The sequence below is a fragment of the Anolis sagrei genome, chromosome 5 (genome assembly GCF_037176765.1).
Source record: "Anolis sagrei isolate rAnoSag1 chromosome 5, rAnoSag1.mat, whole genome shotgun sequence".
In the NCBI taxonomy this organism is placed as follows: domain Eukaryota; kingdom Metazoa; phylum Chordata; class Lepidosauria; order Squamata; family Dactyloidae; genus Anolis; species Anolis sagrei.
In genome coordinates, this window is record NC_090025.1 from 52065142 (window position 1) to 52088516 (window position 23375).

At 39.9% G+C, this 23375-nt stretch overlaps 1 protein-coding gene across 1 annotated transcript; it reads right to left on the reverse strand.

The window, feature by feature from the left end:
* Positions 1 to 10400, reverse strand: FGG (fibrinogen gamma chain). Its single transcript, XM_060778807.2, has 9 exons — positions 10210 to 10400; positions 10048 to 10092; positions 8936 to 9119; positions 8741 to 8834; positions 6608 to 6738; positions 4824 to 4957; positions 4332 to 4516; positions 1632 to 1909; positions 1 to 862 (listed from the first exon to the last, which is right to left on the reverse strand). Exons 1-9 carry the CDS (start codon positions 10270 to 10272, stop codon positions 666 to 668), a joined length of 1311 nt encoding a protein of 436 aa, XP_060634790.1. The 5' UTR covers positions 10273 to 10400; the 3' UTR covers positions 1 to 665.
* Positions 10401 to 23375: the final 12975 nt, after the last annotated feature.

Consider the following 23375-nt stretch of genomic DNA (forward strand, 5'->3'; position numbering starts at 1 on the left):
TAAACTTGAACTTGTGAGCCATTTATTTTTCCAATATAATATCGTACAATTGCGATACATACTTGGGTTTATGCAATACATAATATCTCATTGGCAGAAAAAACAAAAGGGATGTTTTACACCTCTAAGTCCCATCAGTTTTAAAATGATCTGAGTATGTCAGGATCCTACACCATGTAGGGATTCTACATCATGTCTGGATCCAACTTCCTGAATTTGTCTAATTCCGAGATTAACCGGATGTGATTGGATTGCAATGCCCAGAATTCTGGGACATGTAGTCCAGAAATATTTGGAGACACAAAGCTGGGAAACACTGGCCTAATTCACCTTTAAATCCATTCAAAGTGAGTGGCCATTGCTATATGGCATAGCAGCAAATTTCAGATGTTTGTGATACTCATGTAGGTCTTTTTTAAATAAGGAAACCACAAACATGTATTTATCTTTTTTAAAAAAAAATGTCATTGTGGTTTGTTTTCAATAGGAAAGTTAAATTCAGAGAAGAGTTTCAACAGAGACCAGTATAATAACTCATGTTGTTAAGATCTCATAGTGCTGAGAATGGTTTCCATGAGAAACTTGTGTGATATTGAGACATTGTTAAGATATAGAGTTGCTTTTGTCTACATTTACAGTGAGTTTCATTATCTCTTCTTATCTTTCTAAATGTCTCCTCTATTTCCAAGTCCAACTTCTTTTACTCCTCCAATTTGCTGTCCTGATACTGATGAAAGCCGACTGAATGGAATGATTTTCATCACTGTTTTCTTCATGGAGTACCACCGAGAACGCCAGGTTGCCCAAGTAATACCATTGTCATGTCCTCCTGGACCTGCATCTTTCTCAGTGTAACTGCCACCTGAAATGCAAGCAAACACCATAATATGTAAGAAGATTGTGTTTGATGTTTCCTACACATTTTGAAGAAATATATCAACTATTTTGGACACCCTGGTGGTGCAGCGGGCTAAACCGCTGACCTGCTGAACTTGTTGACCAAAAGGTTGGCAGTTCGAATCCGGGGAGCGGGGTGAGCTTGCACTATTAGGCTCAGCTTCTGCCAACCTAGCAGTTCGAAAACATGCAAATGTGAGTAGATCAATAGGTACTGCTTCTGCAGGAAAGTAACAGTGCTGCATGCAGTCATGCTGGCTACATGACCTTGGAGGTGTCTACAGACAATGCCGGCTCTTCAGCTTAGAAATGGAGATGAGCACCACCTGCCAGAGTCAGACATTACTAGACTTAATGTCAGGGGAAAACCTTTACCTTTACCTAACTACTGTTTCAGGCAGAACTTGGAAAACCTACTTCTTTTTACTACATGGCTATGCTATCTAAAGGATGCTGGAATTGTAATGACCAAATAAACATTTCCATACTTTAAACAGCAGGGAAATACACATACCGGCTATGGTCAGCTAATTAAATTTCGCAAAAGTGCCTGTAGCGCACACTGAGTAAGCTAGATTTAAGTATTTTTATGTTGTGTATTGTTTTTCCCATTGAAATGAAGACATTAGGTAGCACCATTCCTTGAATGTTTGCTCAGACTTAAGACTTGCTGTATTGGAGCCACACAGCATCTCCTAAATTGCTTGAGTATTTCAGGAAGCTCATGCTGTTACCTTTGTAGTATTTGCCATTGAGGTGAGCTGCATGACATTTGTTCATCCACCAGCCAGATCCATCCTGCTCGGCACAGTTGTCGTCATATCTATCATTGTCATTGTCACGGGTGCTGAACTGCATGCCATTGTGGGAGGTAAAGAACTTGTCGCTTGGATCATCACCAAAATCAAAACCATCAAAGGCATCTCCGGCATCCCCTCCAACAAAGAAGGCGTAGGTCAGGCGGTACTTGTCTAGTTCACTTCCCAGTTTAAAGTGGGCATAGTCTGCATAGCTGGTAAAAGAAAGAAACATTAAAAATCCTAAATGTTAGGGGTGTATATTTTTCCTGCCTTTCCTGTCCCTGCAGACATGATAGTTGTGTTGCACCATGCAAACACTCCAGGATTAACTGTGGGTGCATTTGCCTTACTTTTGTAAACAACTACAGCTTATTCCATCAGGAACAAAGTACTTGATTTCTCCATGTTGACAAATACACAACAGTACTTTCACAATGCCGCAGTGGCAATGCGACAGGCAAAAAGGACATTTTCTATCCCTGCAATTACTATTGAATTGCAAGAGCACATATATGGTATGCCAAATTCGGTTCTATCATTATCTGTGTTATTTTAGTAAAATACTGTATAATTATCTTTTTGATCCAACAAAATATTGTCAAAAGAAAAGAATACTGGGGCATATCAGTGGTTCCTGGTTGATGCATTCCTTACAATCTCAATAGTAATATTTATTTATTTATTTATTTATTTATTTAAAGCATTTATATTCCGCCCATCTCATCCCGAAGAGAACTCAGAGTGGAGCACAATATATATATGGCAAACATTCAAGGCCAGAACATAAAATAAACTATAAATATACATAAACACCAAAATCAGTTATCTCGACTTTAAAAAATACATTGTTTAAAACCATCTCAGATCAGCCATATCGGATCCAGTCAGCAGGGTAATGTTTCCTATTGTTGCCTTATTGCACTGTCCCAAAGACTTGGTCTCACAGCTAAGTTTTTACCATATTTTTGAAGGACAGGGGAGAGGGGGCTGATCTAATCTGGCCACGGAGGGAGTTCTATAGCTGGGGGGCAATCACTGAGAAGATCCTCTCTCCCATCCCCACCAATGACACCTGTGACAGTGGGGGGACCAAGAGCAGGGCATCCCCGGAAGATCTTAATATCTGCAGTAGTTCATAGAGGGAGATACATTCGGACAGGTAGATTGGGCCAGAGCCATTTAGGGCTTTATAGACCAAAGCCAGCACTTTGAATTATGCTCGGTAGCAAACTGGCAACCAGTGGAGCTGACACAACATGGGAGTGGTGTGCTCCTTGTATGTCGCCCCAGTTATTAACGTGGTTGCCTCTCACTGAACTATTTGAAGCTACTGAACAGTCTTCAAAGGCAACCCCACATAGAGTGTGTTGCAGTAGTCTATCCTAGATGTAACATGAGCATGGAAAACCATTGCTTGGATTGGATTGGGTTGGATGTCAACTAAATAATTAATTATCAAGAGTGCATAGGAAATATGAAGTAGAACATGAACAAAAAAGGAAAATCAATTTGTTTTCAGAAATAGATTCCAAAATGGAAACTCTTGCTATGACCCAGGAAGCAATAGAATCTATAGAAACCAATAACAGTTGACTTTAATATTAACAATATCAGATATTGGATATAGGCAGATGGGGGAAATGGTATGTAATGCTGTATAATTAGCTGGCCTAATGTTAGTAAGGCAAAAGTTATATGTGTAGACTTTGGCCCATTAACCAGAGCAGAGGTGAAAAAGAAAAAGGGGTGGCAGGGGTGGGACCAAAATGCACTTGGCCAGACCTCAAGATTTCACAACTGTATTTATAAACCGAGAGTGCACAAGTTTTCAGGCACTGAGGAACATCTGATGGTGTCTACTGTGGTGCAACAGCTGCACACACATGCTCCTAGTGTTGGAAAAAAAACTCTTCTTGGAGATGAGATTCCTGGATGTTGGGAGATATTTGCACCTATCTAATTCCAGCAGTCTGGCTCTGCATTCTCCTACTTGTAGATCAGCTGCTAAACTGGGCCACAACTTGCTCATCCTTGGCATAAACTCTGGAGTTCATTAAGACTGAAGACTATACCACCATGTACGTAATAAGGAGCCAGAAAGCGCACAGCAATTGCTGTTGGGGCACACCATTCCAATAAAGTTAGAGGAGCATGTTTAGAATTATGGTGAGGGAAAATCCCTAATGTGTCCCAGGTCATCACCACAGAAGGAGATTAGTAAAATTTTTGTAAATTTGAACAGTGCAACAAGAAACTACAAAATAATATAAGGATGCATGGAAAGGTCCTGGAATATGACTTGGACTGCGCGGTTTTAACTGATGTTTTAATATTAATGTTTTTAATTGTTTTTAATGTGTTGTTTATTTACCGATGTGTATGTATATGTGTCCATGAGGTCACGAAGAGTCGGAAGTGACCGAACGAATAAACAACAACAACAATGTATATGTGTGGCATCAAATCATTCGCTTTGTAAGGCCGCTCTGAGTACCCTTCGTGGTGAAAAGGATGGGGTACAAGTGTGGTAAATGAATGAATAAATAAATAAAATTAATAAAGTGCCCAGAATGCATTCATGTAGTTAAACTAAAATCCGATCATACCACTGAAGAAATACCACTCATGGCATACCTTTTTTGGCCACTCCAGTCTTCCAGCTCTATTCGCAAAACATATGGAATATTAGTTTGCGTGGTTACCAAATGAATCTTTTCATTTCCCAACCAGAATTCTGTCTGGTCATTAGGTGACAGGTGTCCAAATCCTTCTTTATACTGAACCCAGTTTTTATTAAAATCTTCACTACCATCAAGTCTCTGGTAATAAATAAAGGGAGAGTAATAAACAGAGATTTAAGATGACCTTCATTTTATAAAATTGACATTTTGCTTTGCATTTCTAGATAAATCCAGTGGTTAGTTCCAACTACAGTGGCATAAAATGGAATATAAGACATTTTTTGTGTCAGGAGAGACTTGAGAAACTACAAGTCGCTTCTGGTGTGAGAGAATTGGCCAATTTACCATGTTTTCGTTGATTCAGTGGGTTTAATCTAGCTGGGACTAACTATTGGATTTATCCCTGAAGATTTCATTTCACACAAATAGTTTGCAGACCACCTACCCTTTGCAAAACTGTCCATCCATTGCCTAGAGTATCAATTTCACAATACACCAGGAATTCTTCTTTGGCTTTCAGGGGTTTGATGAAATAGAGACCACTCTGTCTGCCACCTTTGTTTGCAATGTCTTGGCAATCTATAATAAGTCAATAGGGGAGAATGTTCAGTTCACTGTATTCACATTTTAAATAAGATTTTTACAATATCATCTTAGTAAACAAAACTCACTGTGTACTTGCTTTCACTTTACTATCACAACAGTCCTATGACTGAGTAAAGATCCGAACCCAAGTCTCCTTGGCCCAAGGCCCACATTCTGTTCTCTAAACCACACTAGCTATACACTGCTTTATCAATTTACTATACAATTTATATGACTGAAGTATATCAAGATTATAATCCACATGCTTTGTGCAGTCCCATGTACTGCTTTGTCACAGTTAAGAGTCAGATGTTATGTTCTTGAAACTATATTCTATGCAGTAATAATCCTTTTTCTTTACTTTGGAAGTGGACATGTATTCAGTAGGTGGCTGCATGGATTATACATCAATTTAATATGAACTAATTTAATTGACTGCCTGAGCATATGAGTATGTCCTCAATAAAATATGTGCCAATTGGAATGGACTGCAATTTTTCTTGGTTGGTGCGTGTTTACGAAGGTTTTCAAGCAAAGCATTAAAACGTTACTTCTTTGGACAAAAATAAACTTGATGGGTTTATGGAAGGTGTCGCCACCAAAAGTAACTTTTCCAAACTCTGCTGTCATTCATGACAGGTCTGGAGAACAAGCTCTATGAGGAGTGGCTTAAAGAGCTGTACATGTTGAGCCTGCAGAAGAGAAGGCTGAGAGGAGACATGATGACCATATATAAATATGTGAGGGGAAGTCATAGGAAGGAGGGAGCAAGCTTGTTTTCTGCTGCCCTGGAGACTAGGATGCAAAACAATGGCTTCAAACTAGAGGAAAGGAGATTCCATCTGAACATTAGGAAGAACTTCCTGACTGTGAGAGCTGTTCAGCGGTGGAACTCTCTGCCTTGGAGGTTGGTGAAAGCTCCTTCTTTGGAGGCTTTTAAACAGAAGCTGGATGGCCATCTGTCAGTGGTGCTTTGAATGTAATTTTCCTGCTTCTTGGCAGGGGGTTGGACTGGATGGTTCATGATGTCTTTTCCAACTCAAGGATTCTATAGTTCTATCATTGTATTCTAATGGCTGCTTCAGCATGAGAAGTGGATGTGCAGAAGAACAGAAGACTATTATGAATGATGATGACAACAACAACAACAGACAGCAATGTTGTCGTTGATATGGATACTAGTTTGCTATAATGCTTTGTCAGAATCTTCACATGATGGAAGCAAAAATACTCAATCTATAAAAGTTGACAGTCCTATAATTTGATTTCCTATTTCCAGTGCATGACAAAGTTTCTGTTCTGTACTATAACTCCAGCACTAATAGAAACATTCTTTTTTGTAATCCAAAGAAGTAACTTTCCCAAGTAGCCCAGCAGTTTACTTTTCAATCTTCAGATGTCAGCTCAATTATTTCAGTGGTTATTATTTACAGTAATTGGGAGAGAGGTTCTGTTTTTGTCAGGTGCTTTGAGCAACTCAATTTGGAGAGAAAAATGTGAAACAGAAATGGTATTATAAGCTTATATTTAAAGTATAATTATAATTATAATTATATAATTATAAATATAAATATTATATATATAATATGTAATTATATATTTATTATTATATAATTATAATTATAATTCCCTTGTCAATCTTACCTCTTCCACTTAAATCTTGTATCTGGACAGTGTCTCTACATGGCTGCTGACACTGTGCCTCAAGCTGAGCAGTCTTCTGCTTTAGCTGTTGGATGTTGTTATTGTTTGATATGATTATGTCTGTCAGCTGTCTGGAAAGGAAAATGTTGATACCATATTAATGTATTAGAATAATTCCCAATGCTGCTCAGACTTCTGATACATATGTACACCGAATATGTGAAAGAAAAAAAATGGAATGGTGCCATGCCTGGTTGCAACTGGTGGCTCTGGTCTAAGTGCGGCAGTGAATCCATTAAGAACATTTTAAAAGCTATTGGAAATGCTGCTTAAATACTCTAAAAGTACTAGATCCTGTCTGATCTTGGAGGCCAATCAGGGTCAGCTCGTTCAGTACTTGGGAGAGCACCAACCAATATCAGGGGCTGTAGGCTATATTTCAGAGGAAGGAACTGAGGATTCCTTGACTACAAAAACTCTATGAAAAATTAATGGGGCGGTGATACGTCAACAGGTAACTTGAAGTCACATCACATTTTGAAGTTGCCAAATTTATTCTGAGGAACACCCCATTTAGTTCCTTTAAAGGTCAGACTAGGTATTGAACAACTATCCCATTGATATCAGACACTAGTGGCCTCTCCTCTGCACAATTAACTCTCCTTACACTGAGTACACAGAATTTGGGGTGGGTTGCTGTGAGTTTTCCTGGCTGTATGGCCATGTTCCAGAAGCATTCTCTCCTGATGTTTTACCCACATCCTCAGAGGTTGTGAGACATACTGGAAACTAAACAAGTGAGGTTTATATAGCTGTGGAATGTCCAGGGTGGGAGAAAGAACGAGGCAAGTGTGAATGTGACAATTTCAACAGAAAGGAGGAAACCATGAAAATGAACAAAATCTGGCTACCAGTATTTAAAAAAACTCTAAAATCAGGACAGCAAATAAAGGGCAACAATAAAAAAACAGGGGAATTCTAGACGGGGGACTTTGGTAAAATTGTATACTATATGCTCTTTGGATATTATACTTTCTCCTTACATAGATTGCTTTGTGTTTGTTCAGATATCCAGCAAGTATTCTGGGACACTGTATAGTAGGAAGCAATCAGGGCAAGCTAACACCTCCCAACAAAGGATCCCCAGGCAGCAACCAGCCAGACTTTGAAGCTGCAATGCCATTAAATGCTAATCAAGGTGGCCAATTGCAGCATTCACACTTGCCTCAAACAGATAAGAGTTCTTTCTCTCACCCTAGACATTCCACAGATATATAAACCTCACTTAACTAGTTTCTAACAGACCTCACAACCTCTGATGCCTGCCACAGATGTGGGTGAAAGGTTAGGAGAGAAAGCTTCTAGAACATAGCCATACAGCCTGAAAAACTCACAGCAACCCAGTGATTCCAGCCATGAAAGCCTTCAACAACACAATTTTGGGTGGGGTTACTACTGAATGATCTGCTCCTTCCTACATGCATTTAGAACACATATGAATGGCTCCAGTCTTTTCAGCTCAACTCCTAATTGTTTAGATGTGATGCATGAATATGAACACGAAGCATGATACAGAAATAGAGACATAATAATTTCTGGTGAAGAAAGCTAGAAAAGCAGAAAGGTTGCTTTCTGCCTACGAAACCTAACCTTGTCTTAGGTTAAGAAATAGTAACTTTGGGCCAGCAGTAACTATTTCTTAACCTAAGAGAATTGCTGTGAGGACAAATTGAGGTGAGAGAAAAAATCCTGAGTCCACCGGAAGAAAAGATGGGACAGCAAGCAAATGTTTATCCTGAATTCTGTGAGTAGAACAAAGAACTTTAGCATTTGTGCACATCCTAGTGGCTTTATCCAGCAGATTACACAAACTATGCCTTTTTGGATTCATCTCATATATGCTGAGTCTAACCTTGTTTACTTAAAAATAACCCCAATGTGTTCAGTGAGGCTTACTTCCAAGGAGAATTGGACAGGATTGCCACAATCTCTTTGGTAGATAATAAATTAATTACAGTTTGTGATTAAGCAGATACCTCAAACAATGCAAGCATTTTCTACCTCTTAAGAAAATTAGAACAGAAGGTACACCAAGCAAATACGACTATTTATGAAGTAATAATAGGTACATACTGTATTGTATTTTCATGGCTCACAATAACATTTTCATATCTGATGATCTCATCAATAATTTCTCTGGACTTTTGAGTGTAAACTGGAATCACATCTGTAAGACAGGCACAACGTTTCACAGAACGTTAGTGATACAATGCTGACTGAACTGGGAAATAAAGTAAAGCTATGCCGTAGTGGTATCTATGTTCTCACTTGGTTGAGTGGAGGGGTTTGGGATGTGGACTTGTTTTATCTGCTGCATCAACTGTTCTGTTAAAGATGAATCATTGGAGACATGCTCTAAGGTGCGCTCAAGAATCTGGAGATCTCGGTCCACCTCAGGTTGATATGTGCTCAAGAAAGCCGCAATGCCACATGTTGTGGGGCAAAAGCTACCCTATAGCAAAAAAAAAAAAAAAAAAAAAAAAAGAGCACATAATTATATGAAACAAGACATTTAATCATCCTTTAATATACAGACATAGTGGTATTCAATATTTTTGCAATATGGGAGATCTAACTGGTGACCCCCAAAAAAACCTCATTTGAAATATCACTAATTATATTTTTCAATATCAGTTTGATCGTCTTGACAGACAATGATTCCCCTGTAAGAAATATATTAATAAATAGTGTGTTTTGTTTTGCTTTTGTGTCAGGAGCAACTTGAAAAACTGCTAGTCGCTTCTGGTGTGAGAGAATTGGCCATCTGTAAGGGGTGCCCAGATGTTTTGATGTTATACCATCCTTGTGGGGATTTTTCTCATGTCCCTGCATGGGGAGCTGGAGCTAATAGAGGGAGCTCACCCGCACTCTCCCCGGATTCGAACCTCCGACCTGTCGGTCTTCAGTCCTGCTGGCAGAAAGGTTTAACCCATTGCACCACAGGGACTTCTCCCAATAAATCAGGGATCCTCAAACTAAGGCCCGCGGGCCATATGTGGCCCTCCAAGGTCATTTATCTGGCCCTCACTCAGGGTTAACCTACGTCTGAAACGACTTGAAAGCACACAACAACAACAACCCTATCACATCAGCCAAAAGCAGGCCCACACTTCCCATTGAAATACTAATAGGTTTATATTTGTTAAAATTGTTCATTTTAATTATTGTATTGCTTCTAAGTGTTATTTGCACTACAGATAAGATATGTGCAGTGTGCATAGGAATTCATTTATGTTTGTTTGTTTTTTTTTTTTTTTTGTTTTCAAATTATAATCCGGCCCTCCAAAAATTTGAGGGACTATGACCTGGCCCTCTGTTTTAAAAGTTTGAGGACCCCTGCAATAAATAGTGCAAAAATAAATAACACAATATTGACTTACAAATCGTTCATCTAGGATGCAGCAGTTATCCTGGCTGGCAACATACTAAATTGAAAAGAAAAAGAGAAATGGCAATTTCAGTGATTTTGCTACTTTCCTGAATACTGTAGCTATTAAAAAATACCCCCTCCCCAGATCATTACCATGTAATATCACACTTACTGCAGTACAAGTGAAAATGAAGGAAGACAGAAGAGTCAAACAGATGTTGGACTTTGGTTTCATTGTATCTGTGATCTCCGAACGCTGAAGTCAGTGCTTATTCAATGCCCGGCTATGGGCTTCTGAGGTCTGGTCTTGCCTCTTGAATTGCACAGCGGCAGCTTAAAAAATCAGGTGGCACACAGTGGGTGGACACAGAATTGTAAATAGGTGGGATGACGTAGAGGAAGGTCAGCCTCTTCCTGAGCTTTATGGGGGCATTTCCAGGATTTGCTGGCTCTTCATCTTTCCATGTTGAACACCAATATATTTGTCATCTAATGGCCATCCCTGCAATTTCTGCTTTGCAAAGGGGAGGAATGTTATAGAAGGACAAACTGGTCTATGGAGCAATCCCTTCCAGTAATCACTGTTAAGAAACCTTACCTATATCTTTCTAAGGACATGAATTGAAAAGGGGTCTGAAGAAGTATGCATGAGTGAAAGCCATCTCCCAATTTCAAACCACAAAAAAGTGATCCCTTGTTCTGTGAAATGGCTCATATTATTTGAGAACTCTGCTACTGTTATTCAAGGGCCATTTTTCAGTCTTGCAACTTGGAAATGTTTTCCTGTCCATCTTTAAGATTTGGAGAAGTCTACAACAGTGTTTCTCAACCTGGGGATCAGGACCCGGGGGGGGGGGTCACAAGGGAGTGTCAGAGGGGTTACCAAAAACCATTACAAAACCCAATGTTTCCTGTTGATCATGGGGATGCTGTGTGGGAAGTTTGGCCTAATTCTATCATTGGTGGGGTTCAAGGGGCTCTTTGATTTTAAGTGAACTATAAATCCCAGCAACTACAACTCCCAAATGTCAAGAGTCTATTTCCCCAAAACTCCACCAGTGTTCACATTTGGGCATATTGAGTATTCGTGCCAAGTTTGGTCCAGGTCCATCATTGTTTGAGTTCACAGTTCTGTCTCAATGTAAGTGAACTACAACTCCAAAACTCTGTCCAGCATTTTCTGTTGGTCGTAGGAGTTCTGTGTGCCAAGTTTGGTTCAGTTCCATCGTTGATGGAGTTCAGAATGCTCTTTGATTGTAGGTTAATTATGAATCCCAGCAACTACAACTCCCAAATGACAAAATCAATCTCCACCCAACCCCACCAGTATTTAAATTTGGGCGTATTGGGTATGGGTGCCAAATTTGGTCCAATGAATGAAAATACATCCAGCATGTCAGATATTTACATTACAATTCATGACAGTAGCAAAATGACAGTTATGAAGTAGCAATGAAAATAATTTTATGGTTGGTGGTCACCACAACATGATGAACTGTATTAAGGGGTCTCAGCATTGGGAAGGTTGAGAAACACTGGTCTACAAGTTTATGAGATACATGGAGTTGACACTGATCACCTTATCACATTAACGTTGGGATTGGCCACACATTGTAGCAAATCTGTGAGGTCCCAACAGGGGATGTGGAGAACCCGTCACCCCATGCCCCACATCACCTGTCTTACCTTTAGCCCTATCCCATAGGGGAAGGGCCCGCCTTCCTCCCACTGTTGCAAATTCAACATGGGAAGCCTCCTGTGTTGCTGCATCCATCATACATCACTTCCTCTCCTCTTTTGCCATGGACCCCTGCTGGAAATAAATTAGTTTGTATGATGAGGTGGTTAGTGCCCTTAACCAATCATGTGGGACCATAAATATTTCAGCATATGGCAATAGAAGCATGGAAAATGTTTTTTTGAAACCAAAGTTATTTATCCTCCTACTGTGAACAGCAAGCATTTGGCCCTGGAGTGTTTATCTCCTTCATGTCACAGTGAGATTCATGGATGTATCAACTCATCCTTCAACAACTGAATTAATTGATTTGTTTTAGTTGGAATTGTCAACAGAATTCCGTGCTGATAAGGACTGATGATTTTAAGTTAATTATGTGTAGTGATATATTAGAGAACCCATGCTCAAATGCTTGGTCCCACAACCATGTTTTACGTTTCCCCCCTAAAGGATAGGAGGGAGGGGGTCAATTGGATTTCATTAGGGAGAGCATTGCACAGCTGGGAGGGGGGCACCACTGAGAAGACCCTGTCTCTCGTTCCCACCAGTCGTGCTTGCAAGAGATAGAAAGCAGGGCCTCCCCCGCTGATCTTAACCTCCGAGATGGGTCATAGAGGAAGATACATTCGGACAAGTAAGCTGGGCCAGAATCATTTAGATCTTTATAGGCTATACAGTAGCGGACTGGCAGCCAATGGAGTGGACGAAACAGGGGGGTTGTATGCTCCCTGTACGCAGTTCTGGTAAGCAATCTGGCTGCTGCCTGTTTTAACTGTCATGGCTCAATGCTATGTAATCATAAGAGATATAGTGTGGAAAGGTACCGACATTCTTTGGTAGAGGAGGCTAAAGACCTTGTAAAACTGCAACTCCCAGGATTCCATAGCATTGAGCCATGACAGTTAAAGTCAAGCCAAACAGCATTCGTTGTAGTGTAGATCAGGCATGGGCGAATTTCAGCCCTCTAGGTGTTTTGGACTTCAACTCCCACAATTCCTAACAGTCAGTGTAGATGCATCCTTTGACACATTGAAAGCAATGGGTGTGACTTCTGAGAAGCCCTGCACAATTGCTCCGTGAAACAATGTATTATACAGTAATACAAATCAAAATACTACTTAATCTTTTTTGTAGTAAGGTTTTATTGTTTTATTGATTCCACAGAATGAAAAAAATAAACTCTTATTGCAAAAAAATAGAAGGAATATAGGTGCTATGATACCTTGTCATTACTTTGTTGTTCACATTCCTTTTGGTTTTGATCCTGTGACCTTTGAGAAAAACCTTTAGATAGAAAACCTTTAATTTAGAGACTGGCACAATTCATTTTTGGGACTAACAACTATGTCCCATTGAGCAATGTGGACCTTCCTGTGGTTTGTTGACAGATTTCTCAAGAAACCAAATAATTAATACCAAGGGAGATTGAAGGAAGATTTCTTAAATCTGGATTATTACGTTCCTTTCCCAAGATAAGAAAGGTGAAACTAGTGTTTATTTAGAATTTCTAAATAAACACTAGAAATTCCTTAGTGCAAAAAAAATCTTGTTGCATTTGTTATGTAAACATAGACCTGGCTCAATGTTTGTTAGCTTTTGTCTTCAAAGAAACATTGAAAAGTTGTCCTAAATGTTCTAGCTGAACGTTCAAATTTGACAAAACAGACATCTGGGAAATGTCTCTGAGTTTATAGTGCATTTACGGAAACTTGGGTAATAGATAGGACACTTATAGAACATTTAAACAAAATCTGTATGTCAGTTTTGTTTATATTTGAACATTACTTCAAAGTTGAGAATGAAGTAAAATCCTAAAGCTCATAGGAACACGGGACACTGGCTTTTTTCCAGTTAGGTTACTATTTAGCTGTCTGTAGTTCGATAGTGATGAATAAACATTTGATCCCCAGCCATGGAACTGGTGGTTTTCATTTGGTGGGGCAAAAATCTACTTCGAATTTTAGTCTAATTTTTAAAGGAGAGGGGTAGCATTCAGTTCCTTTGATAGCTTCAAAAGTTTAGAATAAAACTCAAAACAGATATTGCCCAACTGACATGGAAGCCACCAATCATCATTGCTTTCTTGCAGTTTTGACCTACAATTGTACTGTGTGCCACCCTGTGTGGTCAGCAATAAGGGACTATGGGAGCTCTAGTTTTCTACGGTAGTTTAGTTATATGCACATAGTGATCTGTGAACTGGTGCCAGCCTGCAAGTTATTGACTGTGTCTGTGGAAAGTTTCTAGGAAATAATGAACCCATTATTGGGCATGAATAAAATATCACTCCCATGCACATTGCAGGGAAGAAGCCTGGTTCCCACATCAGACGTTGGTCTCTTCTATTGTCAAACAGCTGTTAGGAAGTTCTTTTAATGTTTAGCTGAAATCTCCTTTCTTATTATTTGAAACTATTGCATAGAATCCTATCATTTGGAGAATCAGGAAACAAGCTCACTCCATCTTCTTCCCATTGCAACCTTTCAGATATCTAAACATGGCTATTGTATCACATGGAGCTACCCCGGGGTGCAGCGGGTTCAGCTGCTGAGCTGCTGAACTTGTGGACCGAAAGATCAGCAGTTCAAATTTGGAGAGTGGGCTGAACTCCCATTGTTAACCCCAGGTTCTGCCAACCTAGTAGTTCAAAAGCATGCAAATGTGAGTAGATCAATAGCTACAGCTTCTGCGGGAAGGTAAAGGTGCTCCATGCAGTCATTCTGGCCACATGAACCTGGAGGCATCTACAGGAGCACCAACCCACAGAGTCAGACATAACTAGACCTTTACCTTTACTTATTGTATGACATGTAATTTTTTAACTTTCTCCATGACAAACTTTACATCCTTAATATTTTCAAATATTTTCAAATCTCAGCAGGTATTTTCAAAACTGAACAGGAATGAATGAATGTTTGTTTATCTCTGGGATGTATTTTCCATTCCAGCATGTAAACCTGGAGTCTTTCACTATGCATACTTCATAAACAAAATACATGAAATGTGCAAGAATCATTACATTGCTAATTATGCTAGATCAAACTGTAGATCAAGTTTGGTGCATGTTTCTCGCTTAATCAATGCCCTCTGCAATATTTTAAGAGGTTCTTGGCGCATCCCTCAGCTGGCATGGGGCTTCACTACTGACCCTAAAAATACATTTTCTTTGTCATGTTCTTTGCTTAAGCAGTACATTTGAAAGACACAAGATAATGATCTATTCAAGGAAAATATACAACTTCCAAGCCAAGCCAACATTGAGAGTTTTGAAAGTTTATCCACTTAAACACTGTGTTAGCTATACCATATAATATAATTGTGTGTGTGTGTGTGTGTGTGTGTGTCCTATCTTATATCTGTGCTCTGAGGGTAATGTATAGGAACAAGTTAACAAAATCCTGCATGGCTTACAGATTTAGATTAATTTATTGAGGCTCTAAGGCATTAGCAAAAGAGATGTGTTTTTACTTGGCACTAGAGTGACCAATTCTGCTTTTCAGCTACTCGTCTTTATATATGTATAATTGGGATACTCTGATAAAGTCCACAGAATATGGAATCCATTAATTAAATGCAGTCCATCAGTACCCACCAAATATGAATGGGTTGGTTGAAGGTCAATACACTGAAGCTCAGATTAAAGATATAAGAGCTACCATCGGAGGATAGGCAATTTATCCTGGGGAGGTTGATTCAAATCAGACTCAAGTGGCTTTCATTTCACATAATACTTTCTGCTAGTTGCAATGTCTGCTAAACATCATGGATAGCTGAACAGTGGATGATAATGCAAAGAGATTTGACTAATGTTAACTCCAATTTTAGTCCCAGAGTAGACAAATTAAAATGCATTGAACATCATTTAAATAACACCCCACTTATTTTAATTGGTTTAGTTGGAAATGTAGTTTAGCATGGTGGCTGGAATTGTGCAGCCCTTCAGATGCTATTAGACTTCAAAACGCCAATGGTCCTCATACTGGTGATGCTGATTGCTGGTTCATCATTTGTAGGGGTGCACAATTTCCATGAGTAATTTAGCCCATTATAGAAAAATACTTTTTCATATTAACATTAGACAGAGAAAGGATTTTTTCCTGCAAGGTAACTCTTGTTCCTTATTATTTTATTTGCTATTTGTTCTTGTAAATGATCTTTATTTTGAAATTCACTCATACAAACAACAAAAGTTGGAAGCATTTTCAGATCGGACTATTGCTTGCATTGCATGTGCATCAGCATTTGGAGTATTTTCTTAGTTCACTGATACCTAAAGGACTTCAGTTCATAAATAAAAGAACGTTGTTTAAACTTCTTCATTCAAAAGGGATTGCAGTGTATGCTTTACCTTGAGCTGAAGAGCAGTGAACTCTGTTTGTTAAACAAAGAACTGATGCACTAATGCTCAAAAGAAAGGTAAATAATCAGCTCAAATATTTGTATAATGCTTTGCACTGAGGTGAGGACAGAGTCTACAACAAATGCAATTGTTTTCAGTAATTATTGAGGCAATAGGATCCAATAGGAAAAGGCTGGAAATAGAAATTATACAAATATAATTATACAGGCATATTTTCAGAACACATTGTATTGAACAGATATCAGAAACACATGTACATTGTTCCAAAAGTCTTCATTATTCTGCAATAAAACAAATTTTGCTATCTATGCCCTTAAAGCTGATATGAGGATTGATCTGGAACACAGCGTTAGTTCTTGTTTGCACTTTCAGCCACAACTAAGGTTGAAGTCCCAAAATCTTTGTGTTCCTAATCTTAGTTGCAGCATCCAATAGTTACTTATTTGATTAGATGTTATTCAGGTGATTGCATCTCTGTTTAGCAAGGGAAATACTCCTTTACAGCAAGGGAGATCCCCTTTTAAATTCTGTTTCTGGTTCAGACTTGAAGGGTGTTTTCATGTGAGGTCTATGAAGTAAACAGGGGCCACAAGAGACTGTACACTTTGTGCTGATAGTCCTACTCATGTATTACGAATAGGGTAAATTTAGTCAAAGAGAGGGAAAATTTGCTGTAATTTCAAGTTTCTTCTCTTGTCCTAAGTTTAGAATAACTTCAGAAATTGCAACCTTTCTGTAGTTGTACATACTCCCATACAAACTAAATTCAGAACTTGGGGAATTTTGGGTCACAGAATCCTCTTTGGTCCCCATGTCAGGAAAAAGGTGGGAAATCAATCAATCCCCACTCAATATAGCCATTGAACTCTATGAAATCTAATAGGGACCCTCCCCTAGTAGAAGAGGTTTCCCAAATTAGACATTATGTCAAGAACAATGGCAATGATGATGATAAGAGTATCAGAACTCTGTGTACTGCACCACTGGCTCTTTCAACATGCCTGTCTCATTCATATGCGTAATGTGTGAATATGACTGACACCTTTCTTTTTAAAACCAGCCTCTTCTTGATCTGCAGAGAACTAGAGGATAGTGTTTTTCTCCAGGAAAGTTTGATCTGTTAATTTCCTTGAACAAGCTGATGTTAAAATATACAGGAGCAGCCTTAAAACATAGGTGACTTTAGAACTGTGTTGTATGTATCTTTTTCTGCATCAGAGACACCTCCCACTTATATGAAAACATGGCACAAGTATCTATAAAATAGAGAGTCTTTTCATGGCTTCCCAGAGGAGATATACAGTACTTCATCATACATTGTCTATTTTAGGAGAACATAAAAATAATGGATTTATAAGGCTAGTGTTAGAGTAACATCTTGTAATTGTGTCTCTGTTACAGTTACTTTGTCGGCTACTTTAGATGGCTGTTCCTAGTACTTTTTAATTTACTGTTTACTGTTACTATGTATAAGTCATTTTTGCTCCTTAGTAACACTGCAAAATAAATAACATTGAAAAATCAAATAAAAACTATATAAATGACTAGCATTCTGTTTGTGAGTTATGATAATTGATTTATGCTATTGTGATCCGCCTTTTTGGTCATTACTTGGTTCAGAATGGTTTACTGACCACACAATGATGAAGCTCACTTTCTAAGCAATTCCCATCCAATATGACAATTTACATGTGTTTGGAAAGCAGAAGAATCAGTAGAATTATGTCCAGCTATTTTCTATGCAGATGCCTATTGCAGAGTGTCCAACTATAGTAAAATTTGGAGAACCATCATCCTCGGACTACAATGGATCGTCTAAATAAGTAAGTATAGTAAAATAGATGGGTGCATCTGCATTGATCCCTTTACTTCCCAACAACATGGAAATGGCATATTGATTGAGGTGATGGTTGCAGCATTGTTTAAATGATAGGTTTTAAAGGGTAACTGAGAGATGTATTCGCATTGTTACATGCCAGATGTAAGTCTCTCAATGCACAAAATCAGCCAACAAAGTATAATCTGAAGACAGGGTGTCTTTAATGTCTAGCCATAGGTGGAGTGAATCACTATATGAACTCTTATCATACAAAATCAGAGTTTGGTAGCTTTTAATATCACAAAAATACTAAAAAAGGGTCTTCTGACTCCCTTGAAGGCAAAGAAATATGTTGTGCAGCTTGCATAAATGTCACTAGGACTGTTGACTTTCCAGAAGTCAGTGGTTCTGAAACTCTTCATGACTGACATCAGAATGATAAGCTTGTAAGCAGTGTTGAAACTGCAAATGTTTAGCGAACCCGTGTCAAACAATAGTGTGTAATTAGAGTATTCCTTCGCATTGCCTATTGACATATAGAGGCCCAATCTTAGACTTTGACTATTTCTATTAAAAGACTGCCATCTGCTGTCTTGACTTCTTTAGGGCTTGTGTAGTGACTTAAGAAAAAAAATAATCAAGCTTTGTTTGATTATTATAAACAGTGCAACAGAGTCCCCTGCTGGTCAGAGAACGTATACTGGAGAAAAGCTTTGGGCAATTGTTCAAAGGTTGTCTGGAGTTGTATCAGCATGAGATGAAATTTGCTCCTGCTTCTAAACTTATGAAATCTCATGTTCCCACTCACTCTTGCTATGTAGTAGAGTTTCGCTTATCCAACATAAATGGGCTTGCTGGACGTTGGGTAAGTGAAAATACTGGATATTTGCTCCTGCTTCAAAACTTATGAAATCTCATGTTCCCACTCACTCTTGCTATATAGTAGAGTCTTGCTTATCCAACATAAATGGGCCGGCAGAACATAGGATAAGTTAAAATATTGGATAATAAGGACAGATTAAAGAAAAGCCTATTAAATATGAAATTACATTATGATTTTACAAATTAAGCACCAAAACATCATGCTTTACAGCAAATCAACAGAAAAAACAGTTCAGTACACAGTAACATTATGTAGTAATGACTTTATTTATGAATTTAAGACCAAAACAGACAAGAGTTCTTTCTTTCTCCCACCCTGGACATTATTTCGGGTGGGAGGCAGACTGTGTTGGATAATACAGAACGTTGGATGAACAAATGTTGGATAAGAAGACTCTACTGTACATACAAAGTACTTCTTTGAAATACAGCTCAGGCTTTTGAAGACGACACATTCTTGGTTCTATTTATGAATATCATTTTTATAATTAGAAGCAAGAAATTCTTTGACACCACTTGAACTGCCATGGCTCAATGCTATGGAATCGTGAAAGGTGTCATTTCACAAGGCCTTTCACCTTCTCTGCCAAAGAGTTTTCGAGACTCACCATGGCAGCTAAAGACGTGATTCCGTTTAATATTCATTTTGGCTAGAAGTGCATTAGTGCCTTGTCATTCTGAAGACCACAGAGAGCATTAGAAGAGGGTCTCCTTTCCTTAGCATGAGACTCAGATGCTATCTTTGAAGGGGAAAAAATGTTGTGAATAGAGAAGATAGTGACATCAGGGTGGAGAGATCAGGGTGGATCATCATGTTCTCCATCCATATTTTTAAATCATGTATCCATCTATCCTGCATCTTCAAATGGTGGAATCAGAAGTGAGGCCTTCTCCTTCCACTCTATAGGTCCAAAGAGAAGATGTAAGGTCCATAGATTCAAAGGATGACCCAGATATGGAACTCATGAAATGTGATTGTCCACCAAGAAAGTTAATGGAGTCCCCACTTTCCCTCGTCCTTTGGAAATGACCTAAGTCCATTCTCCCTCCAACAACCATCATGGAATCTCCCATTTGAAGAACTTGGAATGGTTCTCCTGGCCTCTCCCTCCCTGCTTCCATGGTTACCATAGGAACAGAAATAAACAATTTTGTATCTTTGCCATCATCTTTCAACTGCCCACTCCTTACTGAATGCTCAAACAGAAAAGTTAGGAGTAGAGGTCTTCAGCCACTGTTCAGAGACCTTCAGTAGAGCTTTAGGATCAGCATGGCAGGTAGGAGAGAATGATATTTAGATGTCCAGGTGGGTCACTGTGACTAGGCCTGTCGGTTTTAGTTCGTTAATTCGTTAATTCGTAATTAAATCGTTATTTTAACCATATCCGAAGCGATTTCAAAACATATTTTTAAACCCGGAAGGGTTTAAAAATATCGAAACAGCAGCCCCATTTTTTTTACGAGCTTCAGCTCGTGTCGTTAATGGGATGGAGGCTGCTGTGCTGACTGAGTGCTGCTGGTGCCTGGGAGCCAATCCGGCGCTCCCAAGCACCCCAGCAGTGCACCGCGCCCCCCTCCTCCTCCTCCCAGCTGTTTTGCAGGAAGTGCGAGGAGGAGGAGGAGGAGGGCGCAGAAGCCGGAGCCGGATGGCGCGCGGGGGATCCGGCTTCTGCGCCCTCCTCCTCCTCCTCCTCGCACTTCCTGCAAATCAGCTGGGAGGAGGAGAAGGAGGGGGCAGAAGCCGGAGCCCCCGCGCGCCATCCGGCTAAGCTTCTGCGCCCTCCTCCTCCTCCTCCTCGCACTTCCTGCAAATCAGCTGGGAGGAGGAGGAGGAGGGCGCAGAAGCCGGAGCCCCCGCGCGCCATCCGGCTAAGCTTCTGCGCCCTCCTCCTCCTCCTCCTCGCACTTCCTGCAAAACAGCTGGGAGGAGGAGAAGGAGGGGGCAGAAGCCGGAGCCCCCGCGCGCCATCCGGCTCCGGCTTCTGCGCCCTCCTCCTCCTCGCACTTCCTGCAAAACAGCTGGGAGGAGGAGGAGGAGGGCGCAGAAGCCGGAGCCCATTGGATGGCGCGCGCGCGCTCACCCGAGGAGGAGGAGGAGGAGGAGGGCGCAGGAGCCGGAGCCGGATGGCGCGCGGAGGCCGCTTGTGTGAGTTTTCAGGGCTGGACCATGTTCCAGAAGCATTCTCTCCTGACATTTTGCCCACATCTATGGCAGGCATCCTCAGAGGTCTGTTGGAACTAGGCCTGTTTGATCAAGAAAAAATTTCGATATTTAAAATACTAGGGCAAATGGAGTTTAAAAAATGTTTTGTAAATATTTACGAATTTTCGTAAATAACAAAACATTTTTTTGAAAAGTTTTGTAAATATTTTAAATATCGAAACAAAAAAACACCCCAATTACGAATCGATTTTAGAAACAAATTTTTTCTTGATCAAACAGGCCTAACTGTGACAAAAGCTAACTGTGGGTTCAGGTTTGGAGAAAGGGTAAAGACAGGTTAGGGAAGAGAATACTCTCTCTTTTTCAAATACTTTTTTTTGTTTCCCAATGATTTTGGAATTTTAGTTTGAGGTTGTACATAGTCTTGTATATTTTGATTATGTATGACATTGCTTTCTTTGTGCATTCAATCTAACATTATAAAATGTTTAAGTCAGGACAATATGCAGAAGAGTAAAATAAGAGAAAATGGACGGATTCTATGGAATTGATAAAAGTAGCAGTCAATGTAAATATTGTACAGAAACTAAGAAATAGTGGAAATATGTGGTCTGAACGATGGGTGGTGGGGTTAGGAGGATTTTATTAACATTACAGTTGCAAAACAAAAATCCAGATAAAATGATAAAGGAAAACTCTAAGCAATGGATGTTCCGATACAGGGAACCAAGTTTTAATGATTAATCATCCAATACCTCCTAGAGGAAGATCCAGGACTACAGAACACAGTGGTCTCCCAGAAACGTCAGCAGGACTTTAGTTGATCAAAGAGTTCAGAAGAACATTTGACGTGGCCAAGGAGGCAAAAGACATCTCTGATTTGTGAAGTTTTGGGGCGGGGGATAACAATACTGAATAGAGAAGAGAGAATGGCAGACAGGTAAGAAATATCTAGAAATGTTGTTTAGGTACCATCTAAGGGTTATCTTGTTTATTGGGAGAAGGGGGGGAAGTAATGAAGGGGGGAAGTAATGAAGCGGCTTTGAAAGGTGTCTGCATTGGGATGACCATATTTATGGACTGTAGTCACTTAAGAGTGATCCTGGTGTCTCCAAAGTATAGACAGAAATGTATTTGGAAATGTCTTCAGCTTGCAGAAGACATTTTCAGAATACACAGAAGTCCAATTTCAGCCTTGTTTGACCTGAGCTGCCTAATGAACATTAGACCTATAGTCTAGTCTGTCCAACTCACATCATCTTCTGTCCTCCTGGAATCCTGGGGTTGCTCTGGTGGCACCCAAAGACAGTTGAGAAGGCCCCAGTTCTGTGGGTTTCTTTGACTGTTGGTTTCACGGAGCAGATCCCCCATCATTTTCTCTTAGGAGTAGCCCAAATATCTCACAGGTTCTTTAGGATCCAGTGGGATGAACTGGGACAGGCTCTCTTGGTCATTTAGGCCTGGTGTTTCCATGTGGATGATCAGGAGGGATTAGCACTCTTAACACTTATTTCTTTTTGTGTTACAGATCAGATGCCAAATTGGCAGCCAATGGAGGACTCCAAAGAACCAGCTCACCCATCCAACCAAATCTCAAAGAAATCTCCCCCTCCCACAATGTCCCTTCACAACCCTCCCACTATGCCCTTCCTCTTCCAGCACCTTTCCCCTTCCGCTATCTTTCACAACCCTCCTACCTCCTTCCATGTGCCCTACCCACCAGAATCACTTTGCCCAAAAAAGGCATTTCAGGTTTTGGTATTACACTCGAGTTACACCTTAGCCCATTCAGTCATGCTGATTCCATGAGGGAATTGATATTTTTTTGGTGCCCCTAGCCTCCCTTGCCCCGCATTCCCTGTCCAGAAAGTGACCCCTCTTTACATGGGCTTCTCATCCCACTTATCCCAATCAAACGCATGCTTCCCTGTCAGAAGATGAGGAATTCAATCCTCCTTGGGGACCTCTACTACCTCCACCACATCCTCCTCCTCTTGTCATGAAGGTGGGAGATATGGACTAGTCTGGGGGGATTGGCTTTGCAACCTAACATTACAGGTGTTTTAGCTGGCAACTAGCACACAGGAAGATGACATTTCCAAGCCACAACAAGAGGGATGCAACCATCAGACCTTTTTCACAATCTCTTTTTGCAGCCCTGGTAACTGGTGTAAGGGAGATGCAATTCTGTCCTCCAGATCCCAATGGACAGATGTGTAATAATCAGTGTGTAATTCATTAAAAAGAATGTGATGTAAAAGGTGAGTCTGTGGAACTGAATGACTGAAAATGACAGTTACCATCTGCTGCGTACTGAGACACAAAATTATACTTCCTAGAGAATTTTCCATCCAAGGTAAGCAAGGTCCAAAGGA

Bases quoted from the DNA above. Each gene is read 5' to 3' on its own strand.
- FGG (XM_060778807.2), bottom strand. From the start codon at position 10,272: ATGAAACCAAAGTCCAACATCTGTTTGACTCTTCTGTCTTCCTTCATT. The intron at 9,120-10,047 runs GTAAGTCAATAT...TTTTTGCTATAG, and splicing joins GCATCCTAGATGAACGATTT to GGTAGCTTTTGCCCCACAAC. The intron at 4,958-6,607 runs GTAAGATTGACA...GACTTATTATAG, and splicing joins ACAAGATTTAAGTGGAAGAG to ATTGCCAAGACATTGCAAAC.